The sequence below is a fragment of the Periophthalmus magnuspinnatus genome, chromosome 7 (genome assembly GCF_009829125.3).
Source record: "Periophthalmus magnuspinnatus isolate fPerMag1 chromosome 7, fPerMag1.2.pri, whole genome shotgun sequence".
NCBI lineage: Eukaryota > Metazoa > Chordata > Actinopteri > Gobiiformes > Gobiidae > Periophthalmus > Periophthalmus magnuspinnatus.
The window spans coordinates 14,358,871-14,380,586 of record NC_047132.1 but is presented as its reverse complement, the minus strand read 5'-3'; the positions used below and the strand labels follow the sequence as shown (position 1 = coordinate 14,380,586).

General features: G+C 37.3%; 1 protein-coding gene across 2 annotated transcripts in view; it reads left to right on the top strand.

Moving 5' to 3' along the window:
• The window catches only part of rgs19 (regulator of G protein signaling 19), a 36,018-nt gene extending 14,548 nt beyond the window's left edge, over window positions 1-21,470 (top strand). Inside the window, exons 2-5 of one of the 2 annotated variants that reach the window (XM_055222900.1) lie at window positions 13,686-13,855; window positions 15,136-15,234; window positions 16,163-16,397; window positions 21,034-21,470. In XM_055222900.1, the coding sequence (XP_055078875.1) occupies window positions 13,686-13,855; window positions 15,136-15,234; window positions 16,163-16,397; window positions 21,034-21,222 (693 nt within the window). In that variant the 3' untranslated portion in view covers window positions 21,223-21,470. The remainder of the gene's footprint in view (window positions 1-13,685; window positions 13,856-15,135; window positions 15,235-16,162; window positions 16,398-21,033) is intronic. The other variant, XM_033969660.2, reaches the window with a different exon arrangement.
• The last annotated feature ends 246 nt before the right edge of the window (window positions 21,471-21,716 follow it).

Genomic DNA, 21,716 nt, shown 5'->3' with positions numbered 1-21,716 from the left:
AAATGCTAAATTCGCCCAAAGACGACATATTAACATGTTTTATAAGTTTCATTTTCATTTTGAAGCAGTGAGTCAAAAGTCACTTCCCTTCACAGCGCTATCTCATCACAATCAGTCTGCAAACCCGCTAATTTAACTACTGCACATCGCATCAGGTTTGTAAAGCTGTAGTGTACAGTTTTGTGTCATGTTTTTGTGTATTTATGGAGGATTATCGTGTGGGAGCATGGGTGACGTAGACTTGTGGGCGGAGCATTGGACAAATCTCACAGTTAAATGAAAGGAGGGTTTGAATAGGGCCCGGGAGAGATCACTAGATTACTCAAAAACATGCATGGATGACATATAAAAACACTTCAGGCATGTTTCTAATGAGGGAACAATGTTATAACGTATTAGAAAGCTCCAAAAAAGTAGATTTTGCGTAATACCCCCTCGTTAATGTCATACTGTGGAACATTCAAAGCAGGTGGAAGATTATTTATTGTGATATTATAGCGGGGAAGTCCACAAAATTGCAGAAATGCTTTTTGTTTTCTTGAATTGTACTGTTTAATACATTATATCTGTGAGGTCGGTGCAGTTTTTATCACGCTGCAATAAAATGATGGATTTTCAGTCCCCAAATGTTACACTATACAGTTTGATGTTGTCATTAAATTACAATCAGTTCAGCCAGATCACATGAATTGTTCGGACGATAGAACCTCCTCTGCAAACAAAATATTATTGAAGTTGTTAAGTTTGGATTCTACTAACTGGAAACTGATGCATAGGCCTGTCATGATAACACATTTTTGAAGCACAATATATTTGCTCGAGAGAGACATTGCGATAAACGATAATATTGAAACTACTTTATGCACCTGACTCAATAACTATAATAATGCAAGATAATCTCAGTAAAAAAAATTTTTAATAAACAATATCATTAAAAACATGAACTGCTTCAAACCAATAACAGAATGAACCAATAAGCAGCCACCGATTCAACCTGCTACAGCTCAGATCTTGTCATATTACAGCAAAAAAATATTTAAAAAACTCCTCATTTTTGCAAAGAAATTGTACACATGAAAAAAATTAACCCCCAAAACATTTTATTCTAATATATAGTTCTTGGACGATACGTTGATGTAGTAATTATCATGACAGACGCACTGATGGATGCGACGTTTGTATTAGTTTAGCAGTTCACATGTCAGTCTTTTCTCTAAATGCAATTATCTCGGACAGGTTTGAATTTGCACTGCGAAGTGAATTCTTGTTTCGAAACCAGAAATGTTAAATTGTCTCCTGAATTTTACAGCCCTTATTGTCAGTTTCTCGTTTTTACTCTTTTTATTTCACGTCATATGGGTGAATTATTTGGTCATATAACTGTTTTCAACCCATTGCTTTGAGCTAAACAGTCTGAAGCAGAGCGTGCACGGCCTGTATTTACAGCAGTAGCTTCCTCTGTAAAAACAAACAAACTGTAAAGCTAACGATAACTAGCATGCCAACTGTGTGCCTCCTGATTTTGGATAGTAAACCACTTTATTATTAGATGCAGATTAGATACTACACAGCTTACTTACCTTCTTTGACCACAAAAGTTGTTTATAGAATATGTTAGATTTTTTTTGTATTACTTTTTAAGAAAAACTTAGCATTTATTTATTTAAGCCACAAATCTTAAGGCAAATTTCCCCATAACACAAGCACAAGCTAGCAGTGTTCCGGTCATATTGTACGACTGCATAGCTACAATACAAATGCATCTCTTTACCTTCTACACTTTCTGTCCATATGTGGTCTTTCCCTGTCTTCCCACACCTCATCTGTCTCCAAATGACTTTATTGGTCCATAATTAGACCTCAACAACTTTAAAAAGCGCCTGTCTTTCTAACGGACGCTCTGGTTTTCAGTTGCCGGGGGGTCTGAGCGGTGAAATTAGCCAACTTTGGTGTTTCTTTGTCGAGCGTTTTGGCGTGTCTGAACTGGATCGGAGCTGTCCAGGGAATGTTAAGATGCATCTCCTCTTTGTAAGCTGCGATGACATGAACAGAAAGCCATGTACGCACGAGTAAGGGATGGGTGGTTTTAGTTTTTTTTTTTTTTTTTTTGGTGGAGAAGCCAGGTCTGATTCATCAAGTTTCACACTCGAAGCGGGAAGCTACACAAGTGTCACAACCGTTTCCTGCCTGCTGCTGCTGCTATTGCTGTTGCTTGGGTTTTTTTTGTATCTTAATCGTGGATATTTTATACTTTTTTTTTTTTTTTTTGTGGTGTGGGGCTTTGTTTGATGGATGCAATGGAGCGTTGAGTGAGTTGGATTCTGGCAGAACTTGTCGGCAGAGTGTCGAGAACTGCTCAAACTGGTGACATTGTTGATACTTGTTGATGTAGTAATAGTGGTGTTAGTTTTACTATATGTGCTAGTACTGTGGATGTTTGATGCATCAGTTTAACAATTTGCATAGTTTGCTGCCTAGACAATGTTAAGTTAGTTTTTTTCTTTCTTTGTATTACTCTACAAAAAAAAAAAAAAATTCTGTTGCAAATAGAAGTAGCGATGTGACTTTATGTACTGGACCCAGTTAACTGTATTCTTGGAAAAAGTAATAATATTTATGATGATAATGACTAGAATCAAAACTTCTGTTAAAATTTGAATACAATTAGAGCAAAAAAAAACTGCAGTTGTTTTAGAAATTAATTACTACAACTTATTTTTTCCATAAGTCAACAAGTCAAATAATTATATCTATTGTACATTGTGATTTGTTAAATACTTTTTTAACTTAAGAAATACATGTGGCTTATGTTTTAGAGTCTGTGTAGTCAAGAAAACAAGAAAAAAAAAATGCGTTGATTACTCATGAATATTCCAATTAATCATTGCAGCCCTACATAAAATAATACACATTTAAATAATTACCATAGTGTTGCAATTTTGTTTGTATTTTATTCATAAAAAACATCGTATAAAACATTTCAAACCAATAGCTGCAAGTACACAAGTAGATCCTATAAAAACTGAGTAATTTCTTCCAAAAATTGACAATTTATAGTTTTAAACAACAGCCGCATATTTCATCCCATTGTCAAAGTCTTTTATTTTTAGCCGCTTAAGTTGTTCCATACCTGCCACCGAACTGTTCCTGCTCTTTCTCTACTTCGCACAATGTCAACACCAGCATATATATAGCGCCGTGCATCTATATCTAAGCTCTGGTCTGTTCAATATTTGGTCAGGTTGCTTGAAACGCCTGATTACATTGTGAAGGAAATTCTCTTCGATGTGTTGTAACCATTTCAACACTCGGAGGAAAGCTGCATTGTCATCAGCATTGAAAAACGGGTTAGCTCTCAGTTCCTAAAATGTTGGCTTTACTTTGACATTTGAAGTTCAGGTTAGAATATCCAGCGTATGTCATTGGTACAGTAGTAGTCGTTGGTTTATTCAGTGGTGGTAAGGAAGCAACAAGGAGCAGTGAGTTAGGGTAAGTCTTCAGACGTTGACTTTTGAGCAGAGGTGCGTAGTACTTGAGAGATATTTTTAATTGAAGTAACTAGGCTTGTCGAGATAAATACTGTATTGATTTATCGTTCAGTATATGGAAGCTGCAACAATAGTTTTTGGGGCGTGAGTATTTATCCTGCGTACATTTTCTTTGCAGTACTGGGAAGTGTTTGGTTATTTTTTTGGCTGTCTGATAAGATTTAACCCGCAAAAGGTCGTATTAGTAGCTTCTATGACCCGTTACAGATGCAAACTAAGTCCTGAAGTGTTTCATTCTGCTGTTAATTTATTGCAGCTCATGATTTTAACAATATTGTAGGTTTAGAATAGTTTTTGTGGTTTAAATCTGCTCTTATTGTGGCAGTGACTTAAGTTTGGTCTATATTTATTTGAGCAATATATCGATCTTCAAAATGTGGTATCGTGACAAGCCTAGAAGTAACAGAACTCTTACTTGAGTAGATGTTTTGGTTACTCTCCCCACTGTGAGTAAATCTACAAGTGACAAAAGCTTTATGTCAACGATATAAAATGATTTGAACATTTGGGTTTCTTATACCGCTCCTTCAGATATTATTTAGTTTGACTGATGAACGTTTTTTGGCTCCTTTACCTTTACTGCTTTTGATGCCTTGAGCGTAGGGCTGAACGATTTGGAGAAAATATCTAATTAAAATCTTTCTGATGAGCATTACGGTTGTCATTAGATGTGAGATGTATGTTTTAATAATAGGATTCTGTTCAAAGTTCACGAAAGACTGAAATAGGAACTGACAAACTAAAACAAGAATCCTATTTCAGAACGTGTTTGTACAGATCTAAACTCAGGGTTTGCAGTTTTTATGCAGAGTAAGACAGGATATGTTGTTTGTGGAGGAAATTATGTTGCTTAAAAGTTGCAGCCTTTGCGATTTGCTAATTGCGTCCATTCAGATGGCGACCTCGATTGTGATGAACCTGCACCAGCACCGCTTGATCGTACTGCGCGAGCTAGATTGACATTTGACGTTTAGTATTTGTCGTTTGTGGAGTTGTTGTTGGTTTATTCGATTTCATGAAGGAAACTACAAGGAACAAGTTAGGGTAAGTCTTGAATTGTGGACTTTTGATGCCTTGAGCATGTTGCATAACTATATATTTTTTGTGTGCGTGTAATAGTCCATGACATGTGAGTGCGCTTCAGATGCAGTTTTGTAAAAGGATTAAGTAACAGGGCGTGATTGGTTTGACAAAATGATATTTGGCAATTTTTTCTTTGGTCATGTTGAGATAACGTGGTTTATGTGGTAAAAACTTGTGAAGAGTTTTTTGACTTGTTTATTTTTAGTCATAGATACATGTATGCTTATGCCAGATGTTAATGTTTGAAATATGTGTTGCCAATTTTGTGTGCCAATTGTAATATGGTTTAAACTTTCGAATTTGACACATTAAGGAAATTATCTTATTAATAATCAAATCTAAATAATATATTTAAAAGCACTGGGTGTATTTTCAGTGTAGTTTTATGTCTGTCTAATTTCATAATGAGCTCATGTGACCACATACTTTAGGTAAATGTACGATGAACGTGACCAAACAGCAGGTTTAGTGATGTTAAAGGCCTTTCATTGCTGCTTGCAGGTGCAGCTGGCTCCTCTGGTGACCGATGCAAATTGTTATGGTTGTAATGGAGTCTTACAATGGCCTGTAGTCGTTTCGTGTAATATTTGTCCAAAGTTACTCATTTTAACACTCAAAACGTGACCTTTATTTCCTCAGAGCGCATTAGGATCAACTCAAAATTCTCATAACAACAGCTGCAAATTAATGTAATTATTTTCTTAATGCCTAGATTCAAAGTGTATATTATAATATTGGAAGCAGAACGCACGAGAGTGAGTGTGGTGAAGGTGCATCATCTTACATTGTGCTTTTAATGTTATTTGCAGATTTTGAATTTGAATGTGGATTTATTACTGATGTGAAGTTGAAATCAAACCAACAACGTCTCATTTATGGGAATAACTCCTTTGCCTCTGGCTCTTGTTAAGATGAAACTGCTCCTACATGTTTTGGCTGGATGAGGTGGTCAAGGCCAGAACACAGGTGGTTCCTTTCAAGTCTGCAATATCTATCTCCCTTCTGACTAAATAAAGGTAATATGCTCTACCTCACATGCTTACTACTCAAAATAACTCTTTATTCAGACTAGAGAAGCCCGTTTTTTTTCAATTTAAGTCTGTTTGTACTAAATTGTTACTTTTTTTTAATTAAAGTTCACTCAGATTAGGGGACATCTGCAGCTATATAGTGCAAAACAAGGCACCTTCATGTTAATATTTGGCAGCATTGCTAGTGTCATGATGCTAATAGATATATGCTACATGTTTCTATCAGGTGTTGTTTCTTTATGTTTCTCTTACAACTTCCTAAAATGTACAGGAAATATAATGCAGTCTCTAGTGTGAAGTAAAACTACACAAAATCAAATTCAGGTACAGTCACTCTTTAAAGGTGCAGTATGTAATGTTTCTGATGGAAAACCTGCTTGTCTCCATAGTGATATTATTATTATTTTTCCTGGAATGTTCCACAGATTATGTCACCAGGCTAAATTACAAATGTGGAGAGGCAACCCTGATAGATCTCCTCAAGTTATTTCCTTACTTCATAATATAATCCATGATAATCGACGTGCATGTGTGAAGGAGGGGAGATATATCGAAAATGTATAATATTGTAATTGTTGTTATGGAGATAGAAAATACGAGTTAATTGTCGACAAATAAAACTATTTAAAATGCAGTACATCTACAGACACATTTTAGCACATTCCTGGTACATTTTGAGATATCGACATAATACAAAAAATACTAAGATATTCATTTTGGTCAGTATCTCAGTATCATTATGTTTGGATGCACAAACAGTTTGTAGCTCTAAAAAAGCAGCAGAGCCCTCCTGGCTGTAGCTGCTTCCCGTGCAAAGGGCACGGCAGCATTAGTTCTGCTTTTTAGCTTCATTAGGTTAGCTCAATTGGTTTTAAAGGTTTGGAGCTAAATTTGAGCAGACTCGAGGGGCCATTTCAGACTCTGTGTAGGGCTTAGTAATACTTTCTTAAACAGTAATTGTGGTGTGTTTAACGGCAGCTTTTACATATCTTGTTAGGTCTTAAGCACTGTGGGTGTAAGTGTGACTTCTATTTTCAAATTGTACCAATTACCGGTAAATATTTTTTCTTATTGTACCTGTTTTGCATTTTGGGCATTTGCATTTTAAGAATGTATACGCCCCATGATCTAAACACTGTACTGACTTTTTCCTTGTGAGTGTCATTATCCTCTTCAAGACCTTCCAAAACTCACCTGCTGATCTCCGTGGAGACAAGCACCCTCCACCAGAAAAGTGACATAGTGCTTCTTCTAAATATTGCATTCTTGCTGTTAAATCTTATTGTAAGTTGGTATGGGACGAGATACAACTCTCACTAGACGAGACATGACTTTGGGGTTAGAGCTTTGAGATTCTGACATAACACAATTATTAAATTGTGAGGTTCAGTTCTCAGTTTTGACCTCATGATTATTTATTTATTTTTTCTCATTGTCTCTCTCATTGTATTGGATAACTTCAGTGTAACTCACCAGGACTTTTTTTTTGTTTGATCCAAAAGTAAATATAGAAATATAAAATTTACCTTGCGAGGTCTTGTGGCATGAGATCGTGTCCTGACTTTACTTGCAAGTCTTAAAACAAACTTTTCTTCATATTTTACCATAGCCCTCATAAATTGTAATTAGAAATTGTTAGATTTATTTGGATACATTTACTTTACTACCAGTGTTAGTTAGTAAGACTGGAAGATTAATCGCAATTAGCAAATCGCAAAAGGCTGCAATATTTGATGTACCATAATTTCCTCCAAAAACAACAAAATGTTGTATTAGGTTGTCATAGTTCTTTGCATTTAATCAAATTTATTCAGTTAATGCAGGTTTTTAATATTCGAGATTTTGAAAAATTGCAAAACTGTGAAATCGAGGATGAATTGAGGATTATGAAACAACTTTTACTCCTGATTGTCTTACTTAAGCAGGGTTTATTATGCAGTTACAATTGGAGCTCTATACAAATATAATTTAAGACAATTTCTTAAATAATAGGATATGATAAGAATGAAAACATAAAGAGCTTCAAGCTGTCCCTGCTATGACTTCGATTAAAATCGATTAAAATTGTAATCGTCCAGTGTTTATTTTTTGGTCATATCGCCCAGCCCTGGGTTGTCAGTTCATAACAGAATCCTATTATCACAAATCTATGTTTGTCAAATGCTTGTCAGAAAAAATGCAATTAGATATTTTCCCAAATCGTTCAAGAGAGTCTGGCTGCGGACCTCCACCCAGAGGACCTCTACCAGGATGCACCTCCACCATTTTTCATGAGTTTACTTTATAAACGACTTAATGAGACTTTCTATCAGTTGTGTCCATTCATTGTCTCTTAAAGGTCATTAAAGATGATAAAGCTCATCATTATGATGGTTCTATGATGGTATAAAGTTTTGTACAACTAGCTTTAACCTTTAGCCTCACAAACCTCACAAACATTGGCATGCTAACAGTACGTTCCTGTTTCATGGAGAATATTGCTGCATTCATGTGGTCCTCAGGACCTGGGGGGACTGAGATGAGATGATGAGGTTGCATTCATGTGCTTTTATCTTGGAAAGTCTCAATTTTGATGTGACCAATAATAAAATCGCGTAGCCCACTCAGCTTTATCACAATACTTGTCAGAAAAATCACAATTAGATGTTTTTCCAGCTGTGATTGTCCTCGTGGATTAGGTTTAGGAAATCTAGCTTTAGCCTTTAGCTTTAGCATCTGTGTTGCTGTTTGTATGTTTGGTTCTTCCTTATAAGGAGAGAAGAAAGGATGGATTTAAGAGCTGATCCGGGCTGTCCGTGCTAAGAATGCTTGCTTGTGTCACCACTTGGCTCTCTGCTTTGGATTTATGGACATTTGGGACGTGTTCGCTCTTCTCGTTTGGCCCGTGGAGCTGTGAAAGTGAAGTGTGGTACTTTTCTTAAGTGCCGCAGCAGTGTTGAACAAGTCCAGACAGGAGCAAAGGAAAGAGCCTGGTCTTTGTTGAACCATAAAACATTTTTCTGTGCTCTGAGCGATGGATGAGACCTGAGGATAGACAAATGCAGATTACACAGTGCAGTTGTGTGTGTTTTAGAGTTGCGACACATTTACGTAATGTTTTGCTTCAGAGATTTTATTTCTAATTTGTTTTTGGTGAAAATTCAAAACAGCCCCCAGAGGGAATGTCTGTATATTGTTCATTCCAGTTTAGTGAAAGTGATTGAAACTTATAGGTGCACTATGTAACATTTTATGTAACGTTTGTTATCTCTGCATGGAGATGTTATTGCTTTGTCTTACATGTATTTATTGCATTTATACAATTACAGATGTTTTTTTATTAAAATAAACAAACAAAACGTGTTCCCTCTTCCAGTGAGCGGGCTTGACTTTCCACAGATATGACCTGTAACTTGCTTGGTGCTTGGTGGTGTCAGCTGTTTTGTCACTTGTAGACCTACTCACAGTGGGAAGAGTAACCACTACTTTTGCTCAGGAGTACTGGTACTCTTCTTTTTGGAATTAACAGAAGAAAGAAAACTCTGAAAAGTACAATTCCTTTAAAAAAAAGTTTCAAACAAAGTAAATGTGAATGAACTCTACGCACCTCCATTTAAAGACTTGTAAGAGGCCATGTGTTTCTCTGATTTGCTAGTTGCCTGTCAATCACACCCATATGAACTGTGGGAGAGTTTGAGGTTAGTTAAAGAAACTATAAATAAGAATGTGATTTTAAGTTTCATAAACATGACCCTTGTCCCCAGATACAAGCCAGACATGTTCAAATCAAATATAGCGTTTGCAGATAACAATTGCAGTGCTGATTTATTGTTTATCTCCACTTCCTAAACCAAAGCACCTGCAGCCAATCATGAATCAGTGCTAGTGCAGCCTGTGCAGCTCAGTGAGTGAATTATGGAGATTCTGAGGTTTCACATGAGGCCTGTCCATATACTGAGAATGAGCAAAACTGTATGTGTACTATATATATTTATATATTCAGTTCATGTTTTAGTACCTTATTTTAAACAGTATGAGCACAGGCTACATTCTGCACCTTTAACATCTGTTTGTATTATAATAGTGATGTAACAAAACAAATGTCATTTTGTTGTGATTTTGAGTGAGATTTTGTAGACTGTTGAGTATCAAAAATTAAAACCACACTGTGTAACATTTCAGCCAAAAATAAGCTCAAATGAAAGCTTTGGAGATGCAGAAGTTAAAGGCCTATAGTGGAGTTAAAGTCATCTCCATGGAGACATGCAATAACGAGTCAGGTTTGTGTAAAGGCTTAGAAGGGGCAATTGGAAATGCATCATATTGCAGTCATACTGTGAGCTGAGTCGCCTCTCCACAGACCTAACCTGTAATTTAGCATGGTTGTGCCACCTGCTTGCCTCAAACAGAAATGTTAATAAGTGCACCTTGAAAGATTTGTACGATTTTTGTTTTTTGTTTTTAACAAAGTGTGTCCTTCTGGCTGCTGAGTATCTCGTGTGTACAGGGACAGGCCACGCCCCCTGTGAGCTGAAGTCACGCCCCCTGTGAGCTGAAGCCACGCCCCCTGTGAGCTGAAGCCACGCTCCTTTCTTGTGTAGCCTTGGGTTTGTCAGCAGTTGTAACTTGAGTGTATTTACTGTAGTGTGCAAACAGAACTCAACTGAACTTTGAGGTTTGTCATTTGAGCCAAAGCCATTGTATTTACTGTACTTACATTGTGCCTTTAGTGTGGTGCTACTGGTGTTGGCTTATAAGTTGTACGTAGGGATGGTTCCAATGTGGATTTTTTGAGCCGGTGCAGATATCCGATATCTGGTCTGTTGCTGTGGCCATTTTTACCAATGCCAATATCTGCTAATAAGCAGCAAAGCGCCTAAGTGTTTAAGCGTTTAACATCCATAGCATGGCCCATGAATTTACTTGAAGTAAACATGACAAATTCACTTTTCACTTTTGTAAATATAATGACAAAATATTTTTTAGATATCGGCCGATACCAATACTTGATCCAATATATCGTCCAAATTTAAAATACTCTGGAAATTTTGACATTCATGTTAAATATCACATTCTGTATGGTTATTGCAATTAAATTTGGAACTTGCACAGATTCACATCGTATTTATTTAACAAAACAGTAAATCAAAAACTCTGCATGTGTTGTTGTTTTTTTTTTTTTTTTTGTTTTTTTTGCAATCAGTAATTTACAATAATGTGACTAATGTGTTAAAATAATGTCATTCCTGTACTGCTGGTTTTCAGATTTAGAAAGTGATGATACTCCCAGATGGAGGCAAGGGTGAGCTCTTCCTACCATGAAATATCCAAAAAGCAATTTTGAATTTGCTTTTCGAATATTTGTGGTAGGAAAAAAAATAAACAAAACACTATTATTTTCCTAATTACCACCTGACACTTCTATTTTTTTGTACTCTATTGATTGTATTTTTTCAAACACACTGTCCCATTTTAATAAAAAAATAAATAAATCTGCAAAAAATAGTGAATTTCAACATAGTTCTTGACACAGATTTTGATTTGTTCTGTATTGATGTTATTACAGTATATGTATTAATCCTACTGCCTCTTTGGTCATAAAACCAGGTGACACATGACCTCAAAATCTCCCACTGAAGCTAATCTGTTAGGTCTGGGTGCTTCAAAGAAAGATGCTAAATGCTTTGATTTAGTTTAGCACACAGTTGTTAGCGGGCTGTTTGTGTTATGTCATCTGTTTACTTTGCCTAAAAAGCACGACTAGTTTTACCTCAGAATACATCAATAGCTGCATTTAAAACTCAATGATGGTGTCTATAACTAAATGTATAACTCTTTTACTCAAGTATATTTTTGTTTTATTTGTTTTTTAAGGTGTACTGTGTAACTTTTGTAGTGGAGGGTCTGCTGCTTACATCTCTCCATTGAAATGCTGTTGTTTCGTAGCGTGGCATTCAGTTTATCGCCACGGACACAAGAAAGTGACACTTTTAGGCCGAGTCGAGACCACATCTGTGGAGAGGCGAGCCCCCTCACAGGAAGAATACATGTTTTAGTTTTTTGAGCATGTACAAGATGCGTACGTGAAAGTTTTTGTTGTTGATTATTATGCTTTTGGACTTAGTGGCTTGAAGTAGTGTTCAGTATCATCAGTTCTCATCAGAAATAATTGACACTTTCACATGTGTTACCGTGTTAGATCTATATATAGGTGCTTTTCGTCGAGCTGAGGCCAGTTGCGGTTGTGCAGTGTGTCCATGTGTATATGTGTGCGTGCGATCACAACTCAATCACCTGACCCTCACATTACTGCCCTGTCTCCTCTCTCACTTCCTCTTTTACACTGTCTACTTCCTCATTGCCCTCCCCCCTCCCTCTCGAGTTGGTACGGGTCTGAAACAATTTCTGTTATATATTAAAAGGCATATTATGTATTGTTTATATTATGGGATTGGCTTTTAAACAGCTTTCGAGCACTTTTGCTTTGGCATCTCATGTTTTAGAACTTATAGTAATGGGTGGAAAAGGGAGTGAACAACGGAAAAAGAAACAAAAAACAAATATTAGATAGTAGTGCTGTAGTAATCAACTATTCAAGAACAGTAGAAATGATAAGTTAGTGAGTGAGTTAGCTGTAGATTTGGTATTTTTGGTATTTATATGTAAAAGGGCAGATGAAACTCATTATCTTTATATAAATACAGGTTCCTATACTTTGTTCTGCATAAATAATTGTTTTTGCATGAACTCCCTTGCAGCTGTAGTCTTGTGAGTGTACTTTCGGTCAGATACGTAAAGATATGTAATAGTTTTGAGAGCTTTTGCCACGCCCCTTTTTTAACCGACTAATTGATTCATTCTTTATGTCAGTTCTTCTGATCGCAACCATATCACGTAATACAGGATTAACTTGTATCTGTACAGTAAACATTATATTGTGTACACTTTTTTTAAAATAATAATTTCAAAAACACATATAATTGTCTAAAAGCACATTCCTCGCTCACTTATTATACAGCGCGTTGAATCGAACACAGAGTTGTCATACTTAAGCGCTTCCTCCGTGTGATTACTGTCAACATAATGGTCATGTGACGGCCATTTTTAGCCCATGTGTTGTAGGAGGTCAGATTTCTGCAGACTTACACCTCCGTCGTGTTGACATGCCACAGACGCATCCTGCATTCGGACTTTAAAGCGTGAGAATATCTGTAGAGAGATTGCATGGTAAGATGTCGCTGATAAAAGATTGTTGTCGCAAGTAGCGTTGTCACGACATACTAAAATGTCAAATGTGGTAGTTCTTAGTTGGTTTTGATACCACAATGACGATAATAAAACTTTCAAATTCTTTAAACTAGGGCTGTCATGTCACGAAATCGAATCAATACTAAAGCTAATATTGAAACTAGATACTTTTTGAGCAAGTATTGATACAAAAAAGCCACATTCACAAGACAGAAATGAATCTTTCCTGAATATCTGTAGAATGATCTTGAAACTGTATCAGAAAAAGTATAAGACACATGGAGTCGTATAAGACTGTATGGTGATATAAAAGAAAGTACTATTATTTACTGTTGAAAATCACATTCTGTTGTCTAAACAAAGAGTGTTTTTTACTAGGATCATGATATCAGAAATTTTAGTATCGTGACAATACAACTTTATACAATAGAATATAGTTTTCAACACGTTTTTTTTCTTAGTTTTAAAGGGTTTTTCTGTATATTTGAGCAAAATTTCTCCTGCGCCAGTTAAAATAAGTCAGCTGTGTGTTGTCCGCCTCTAATTAGACAGTGTTTTATTATCAGACAATCAGAAAGTGTGTGGTTAGCATGCTAGTTGTTGTTAGCATCAGAGTGACGGCAAAAATCTGGCGTCTGAAAGTTCAATTCACAATTTTGACCCACAATTTTTGATGTCATTTTAGAAAACATTGGATTTTATTTTTTATTTTTATTGATCACGATGATGTTGATTAACTGAATAATTATACCGTACAAATGTTTTATCTGATGATTTTTTTTTTGTCTCTCTCCAGTACACAGGTCCGGTCCCGGGCGAGCGAGGGGGCGAGGCCATGGGGGGCGGGCGCACTGAAACCTCTGCTCTGAGCGGGACAGGAGGGGGACGGGCCATCACCACGACCCACAATTCCCAGCGGCCCAACGCCTGCTGCTTCTGCTGGTGCTGTTGCTGTAGCTGCTCATGGTACGGTCACTCCCCTGAGCTCACCTGTGCAACGGAAAAGCAATGTCCAATTTAGTGAGACGTTACTGTTGACTAGGAATATTGCAACTTTATTTTCTCAATTATTTACACCATTATTTGACAGGATCCAGAGTATGAGCGTGATTGACATGTGGATTAGCCAATCAGCTAAATGTATGATCTGTCCGTACCAAAAGCTCTTTTATCATGTCTGTGTCACTTTTCAGGAACGAAATGTCTGTCCGTATCAAAACAAACATACAACGATGTTTTTCAGACACAATTCTTTATGCATGATATAAAAGAAAAGATTTACTTCAGATGTTACTTTAATCGAGAGGTCTACGGCCAATCCTCTGTCAGTAAAACATCGGGGTGATAAAGTGCTCAGTCGTTAGAGGAAACAACCCAAAGGTCAGAGGATTAATTCCTGCTCTGACTAAGTTCTGTCGCTGTATCCTTGGGCAAGACACTATGAAAGTGGTGTGGGCGTGACTGGGGCTGACGGTGAAGATTTACAGAATCACTTCCATTTGACTGATAACTCCTATACAGTAATTACTATATTGACTTATTGTTCGGTACATGATACATCATCATCAACAATATTAATCGTGGGGACTTTTTCTTTGCACTAGTGGGAACATTTTGGTTATTTTTTTTCAGTACAATAAAAATTGAGCTGTAAAGGGTTGAATTGATAACTTTTATGATTCATTATAGATGCAAATTATACCAATGTGGTTAATTCTATTATTTATTTTTTGAAGCTCATACATTTTAACTATTTAACAAGGATAATCGTGCTTTAGGGTTTTCATGTCAGTGGTATGAATTTGTCTCAATATTATCGTTCATCATCTGTACATCAACAATGTAATGACAGGCCTGCTAATAGTAGTTTATCACCACCGAGTATGGAGTGAATGAATATCGACTAGACTGTAGTTCTTTAAGAGGCGTCCGACTGCTCTGTACGCTGCTCCAAACCACATGCTTTTACTGACAGAGGATTAGCTGTAAACCTCTCCATTCAAATCCCCAGGCTGACCATTGACAATGTGAAAACTTTAGATCTTGATTTGATTAAAATTTGATTAAGTGCACAGCCCTACTTTAACTTCCTGTTGTCCATTGTCTGTCCATTTGATTTTAAAACCTTGCATTCTCTCAAACTATAATCCCTGTGCAAATTTGGCATAGCAAGTTTTGAGCGTCTGAGCATGTAGGTGTGTGAGTGAGTGAGTGTTCCTCGTCTGAAAGCCCTTTTATCATGTCAGTGTCACTTTCAGGAACGAAGAGGAGCGCAGGAAACGGCGGAGGAGGAAGAGGATATCACAGGACACCAAGATGGAGACCATACTAAACTGTGAAGCTTGGTGAGTCCACACATCTCTGAGACAAATGAATTGAATTAAACTGAAGTGGAGGACAGGTAGAATATTATAGTGTTCGTCATGTTTCAGGATTAATTAGTGGGTAACACTCACCTCTGATATATTTTCTGTTACAATTACTTCAGTAACTTTTTAAAGAAATTGTACTTTTCAGAGTACTTTTCTTGCAGTATACTTTGACTTAACTGGAGTACTTTTTTGTTTGTTTGTTTTGTTTACTGAAGTAATAATACACTTACTTGGGTAAAGGTTTTGGTTACTCTTCACACTGTAGGTCTACACGTGGCAAAGCTTTATGTTGCCAATATGCATCTGTGCATTATTTAATGTTTTGTCCTTCAAATTTTAAATCAAATGTTATGTCCAGACAGTTACTCTTTAAGTTACTCTTGCGTGAGTTGTAGTTTTCCCAAATACTTTCTATTCTTAATTGAGTGATGTCTTGGACTACTACTTTGTACTTCTACTTGGGTAATATTATATTGAAGTAACGTTACTCTTGCTTGAGTAAAATTTTTGGCTACTCTACCCACCTTTGTTAATAATGTAACTTTTTGCCAAACTTTCAGCCAAAATACATATTAGTTTGTATCTTTTAAGTGCAGGTGTTTTATTACACTAAAACCTACTTTGACTTCTATACAAAATTATATATATATATGTACACAGTGTAGCACTTCCTGTATTACCACATGACATCGCAAGAACAGACTTCTTCCGTTTGAGAGGAGAATCAGCTGAAATATGCAGGATGTGTGTGTTAAACATGTGAATGAAACAAAACACAACTCTGGGTATTTTGATGAGGAACAATTTTAACATAAATCAGAAAATAGCATAATACAGGCCCTTTAAGCAAGTAAAAATCAGGTAAAGCCACTTTAGCAGCAACATATTTATTTCTTCTCAGCACCAAACCATCAGTGGAGGAGATGCGTCTTTGGTCCCAGTCTTTTGACAAGCTGATGAAGAACCCGGCTGGTCGAAACGTGTTCCGAGAGTTCCTGCGCACAGAGTACAGTGAGGAGAACATGTTGTTTTGGCTGGCCTGTGAAGACCTCAAGCAGGAGATGAACAAAAACGCCATCGAGGAAAAGGCCCGCTCCATATATGAGGATTACATCTCCATACTGTCCCCCAAAGAGGTACCACAGTCACACCAGTCTACTTTTACTCATACTTTTAGCCAATAAAAACATACATAATTTTAGTCATAATTATTACTTTTAAAGCTGACCTGTTAAGCAAATCGACTTTTTAGAACCTTGTTTCCTCATAGTTGTTTCCTCTCCCCACTTATTCACCTGGAGTTGTATGTGGAGTGATTTGTGCATGTTTGATGTTATAGACTTTGTTTTGAAAGGCAGTGTTTTTTCATCATATTATTCATGTTTGAGAATCCTGTTTGGGAGCACATGGCTACTTAATATGTATAAATAAATGAACCATTCAGCTCTTGACCGAAGGTCAGATTTTACTCTTGCTCTGTGACTGTATTGCAGAGGTTATACAAATACTATGTGATTAATTATATTTTAGCTGCTTTAGAGTGTCTCCACTCTAAATACACACTTATCCAGTACTTTACAAAGCTCTGAGTCCTGTGTTAAGTCTCAGATGGTCCGTCCGTATCAAAACAAAAATAGCTGCTTAACAGGAAAAAGGAAAGAAAGAAAAAATCCCAGTGGACTAAAGGATATTGCGGATTTGTGCAGAATCAATGAGCGAAGCACTAAACTCCATTGATCGGAGGTGAGATAAATTGTATTTTATTGATAATAATAGATGACCAATGAGCTCCATCGTTTCACGTGTCACTGAAAAAAATAAACCTGATTGGACACCTGTGTTGATCCAGGCTCTAGGAGCAATGGAGGAAGTCAAAGATCTGACCAATATACATCTGTATAAAAATACTGAGCGATATCAGTCTGGACTTGCCAGGGAACATTAAAGCTGCTCCAGGTGTAGGTGTTGCAGCTTTAGCAGCAACATCTGCACTTGGAGAATGCTGTTCAGTGTATTGGCCCAATCTACTCACTAAATCCAATCCAAGACGGTACTATAAATGCCCAGAGCGGCAGGCGATACTGTTACCAGTCGTCCCTACTGCTCGCCACTCACAAGAGCCCATCTAAGAATACCTGACTCAGTGACAGTTTGACCCGCGCGCTGACCCTGGGAACATGAGCTCTTTGTCCAGGCCCATGTGTGCTACTGGGTTATTTTTACTGCCTCTCATCACAGCAGCCTGTATTTGGCTCATCACATGCCATAACATTAGAGAGGGGATTTTCACGTACACATATCTGCATGAGCGGTGTGGACGACAGTAGGGCTCTGTACAGGAAGCAGTGAATCCTCTCACTATCTTCTCTGGGCTTTTTATAGTTTATAGTGTAGTATGGGCTAGTTATGGACAGATAGGAGAGGTGTTATTTTGGCCACATGCCCTGATATCTGGCTGTAAATGTTAGGCCATTGAGGCTCCTCGACTTGTATCATCTAATTGTATCCAACTAGAGATCCACCAATCCAGCTTTTTCAGTTCCAATATGTCGATATCTGCTGCTTAAATAAATAAATGTTATGTAGCTGTCATTTATCCTTCAAGTAACTACAGAACAACTTTGTATAATTAAAAGTTCAAACAATATGAGACTTTCTGGACCAACTACGACCAGTAAATAGTTTTATTACACCAATGCACGTCCAACCAGGAGATCAGCTGAACTAACATTTTACGAGCCAATATCTGATCCGGCAAATTTTCCAGGATCCGCGTCGATATCCGATACGAGTAGCGGATTGGTGCGTTCCTACTTGTAACAGGTGGTACTGGAGACAGGGGGTCAGTCTGTTCTCCCCCAGGAAATTTGAACAAAACAGTAATTTCCTGTAATCTGGGCTATTTTAGACGAATAAATCCAACTTTTTCAGACATTATTTTGAAATTCAGGACTGTTTATATATGTCCCTGATTGGTGGACTATAGTAGAGCTCTGTACAGGATGTGGTGAATTCCTCCTTGCCGTCTTCCCTGTTCTTTTTATAGTTTCTAATGTAGTATGGGCTGAATATGGACAGATATGAGAGGTGTGATTTTGGCAGCACGCCCTGGTGTCTGGCTACTGAGCTGACCTTGGGATCTGCTCTACTATCTCTCTCTCTGTGTCACTTTCTCTCGCTCCCTTGTCTTTCTACTTCTAGCTATCTCTCTCTCTTTCTTGTTGTTTTCCTTATCTCTCGCCTCTTTCTCATTCTCTTTCATGTTCTCTCTCCCTCCCTTCTTTCTATTACTAGCAATGGTTCAACCTCTCCCCTCCTCCCCCTTATCTCTCTCTCTCTTTCCACTTTCTCTCTCCATCCCTGTGTTTTACTACTGGCTTTTCTTTCCTGATTTCTTACTCTCTGGTTATCTTTTTTTGTTCTTTCCACTCCCTTTGTCCTCCTCCTTATTACTCTCTGTTTTATTGCTATCACTGTCATCTTTCGTTCACATTTTTGACACTGTGATAGGAAACTATTTCAAATCCAATCTAACTTTATTTGTTTGCAAAGTGTTGTTGTAATATCAGTGGAAAACTAAGTCAGTAGAAATGCGTTTTGGACACTTCTGGTTTACTTTAATGTATTTTTTTGTGATTTTGTGGCTTTATTTCACCTTTTTTGGCTGTTACACCACCACGAAACAGGGTAGAAAAAGATCTACTACAGTAAATACTATATCGACTCATCGTTCAAAAGTTGGAACAATATTTTTTAGGGTTAGCATTTATCGTGTGCACATTTGTTTTGCACTACTGGGAATTTTTTGGTTATTTTTTAATTAATAACTTCTATGACTCATTACATTTGCAAAGTAACTACTAAAGTGTTTATCTGCTGTTATTTATTTGCAGCTCAGGATTTCTGAACAGTACTGTAGATTTAGAATATTTTTTGTGGTTTAAATCTGCTCTTGGGTTTTTGTGTCAGTGGCATATATTAGTTTCAGTATTATAATTTTTTACTTCAGCAATATATCGACCTTCAAAATATGTTATCGCGACAGGCCTAATTGTAAAGAACAGTATTAAGTGTCTTGCCTGCTGTCATTGGGAATTTTAGCAGGGAATATGGCTTTAAAATGTATTACAGTTAAATCGAAATAGCAGTTTGAATGGACGTAATAATCAAAACAAAACAACGAAATATCCTATTTTATTCTGAATAAACAACAGCTAACCCTGTAGTTTAGATCAAACTTCTGATCAAAGTTCTGACATGTGATTTTAGTATTGTTTTGTCAGTTCATATTTCAGTCTTTTTGCCAATTCTTCTGGAAACGTTTGAACAGAATCACAAATATAATTGTAACTTCTATATTACAACATAAATCAGCATCTTAACAATATTCATTTTAGCTATTCCCATCTGTATTAAATATGATTGGCCTATAGAATGATATGATGTGATCTGAAACCCAGCGATACCGTTCATTCCTCTCAGCTTAATAGTGATACAATGAAATGTATTGAAATGAGTGTGTGGCTTCCTCGTAGCACAAAGGTCATGGGATCAACAATACCTTTCTGTGTGGAGTCTGCACATCCACCACATGCCCCTAATGCTCCTCTTGTTATTCTCTCTTTCACGTTGTGGTGAAACTATCTCACACTGCCTCGAGTGAATGAGTGTGAATGCTTGTCACTTCAAGAAATATGAACTGTAAATGTTCTGTGTTCTCACATTCAGATCAAAGCGGCCTGTACAGGACCAGGGGCGATTCTAGGCTCCATCATATGGGCCAGGATATGGAAAGAGTTTTGTACATTTTAGACTATTGAGGCTCCCTGAGAGCTAGGGTGAGGAGCTCAGTCACACGGGAGGAGCTCTGAGTAGAGCCACTGCTCCTCCACGTCGAGAGGAGCAGCTAAGGTGGGAGGAGGCCCCAGTGAAGACCCAAGACACGCTGGAGGGACTATGTCTCTCGGCTGGCCTGGGAACGCCTTAGGGTCCCACCGAAGGAACTGGAGGAAGTGTCTGGGGGAAGGGGAGTCCCTGCTTTGACTGCTGCCCCCATGACCCGGCCCCGGATAAGTGGAAGGAAAAGGATGGCTGGATGAGGCTCCCTGAATGATCTAATTGTATCTATCGATGTATTTTGTAACAGGTGGTGCGGTGACATGTGCTACTGAAAATTTGAACAAAATCCTAATTTTCCTATAATCTGGGCTATTATAGATGAACAAATCCATTTTCAGTCTTGAAATTCAATACTTTTATATTCATAACTATATAAATGCCATAGATGGGTTTAACTTGTCTTTTATAGTTATTATGGATAGACTGTCTCTGTGTTGTGCACTGCAGCTTTAACCTTCACTATTGAATTGATCTGATTATTTTATTTAGATTATAAGGCCTAATATCCACAAGACCATAAAGGAGCAGGTAGGGAGTTGGTTAACTGAAAATTTGGGAGTGAATCCTGTGTTTAATCTGGCCTTTTCCATATAAATACACTTTTCCTAGTACTTTTCTGTATAAATAGTTGTTTTTCATGAACTGCAGTTATAGTATTTTGAGTGCAGTTACAAGGTCAGATCATAGATATAATGAATAGTTTGACAGCTCTTGCCACGCCCTCTTTTTAGTCAACCGATTGTGACGATATATTTTGAGTCATCCAAGAACTTTTTTTTTCAGAAAACCTGACACTGACAGCCCTATAGAATAGTTTTACCACTCCCACCTTTCTGTCCAGTCTAAGTCATGTTTTCCCTGTGTCGTCCTCAGGTGAGTCTGGATGCCCGGGTGCGAGAGGTGATCAACAAGAAGATGCAGGAGCCGACGCCGCACACATTTGAAGATGCTCAGCTGCAGATCTACACTCTAATGCACAGGGACTCCTACCCACGCTTCCTCTCCTCCAGCATCTACAAGTCCCTGGTACACGGGGGCTCTCGGACCTCCTCGGAGTCCTAGTCCCCAGTCCAAGTCCTGGTCCCAGTCCCAGTCATGGTCGGGATCTAGACTTAAGCTCCCTACGTCCACTCCTGTAAGACTGATCACACAGTTTCTAGAAAGTTCTCACAAAACACTCCTAGATTTTGACCCCTTCATTTCAAAGTTTAAAATTTTAGAATATGAAATTTGGCCGTAAAGCCTAGTCACCTGACATAATATATTAGCTTTACAATAGTTTGTTTTTCATATTATATTGTTCAATTGAAGGCCCCTAAAAGTATTAAATTTAATATTTCTCTTGTTTTCCGTACAATACAATGCCCAGTGCAGTATTGTGCAAAAATGTCTCAAAAATATATTGACTTGTTTTGAGTTTTGACACTACAAAACAATATCTAAACTTCTAAATTGTCAATAATTATAAATATCAGTGATTATTTAAAGAGATAATAATGAATGCAATTACTGCAATGTCACATGACTCTTAGTGTTAGTACTAAACTTACAGTATT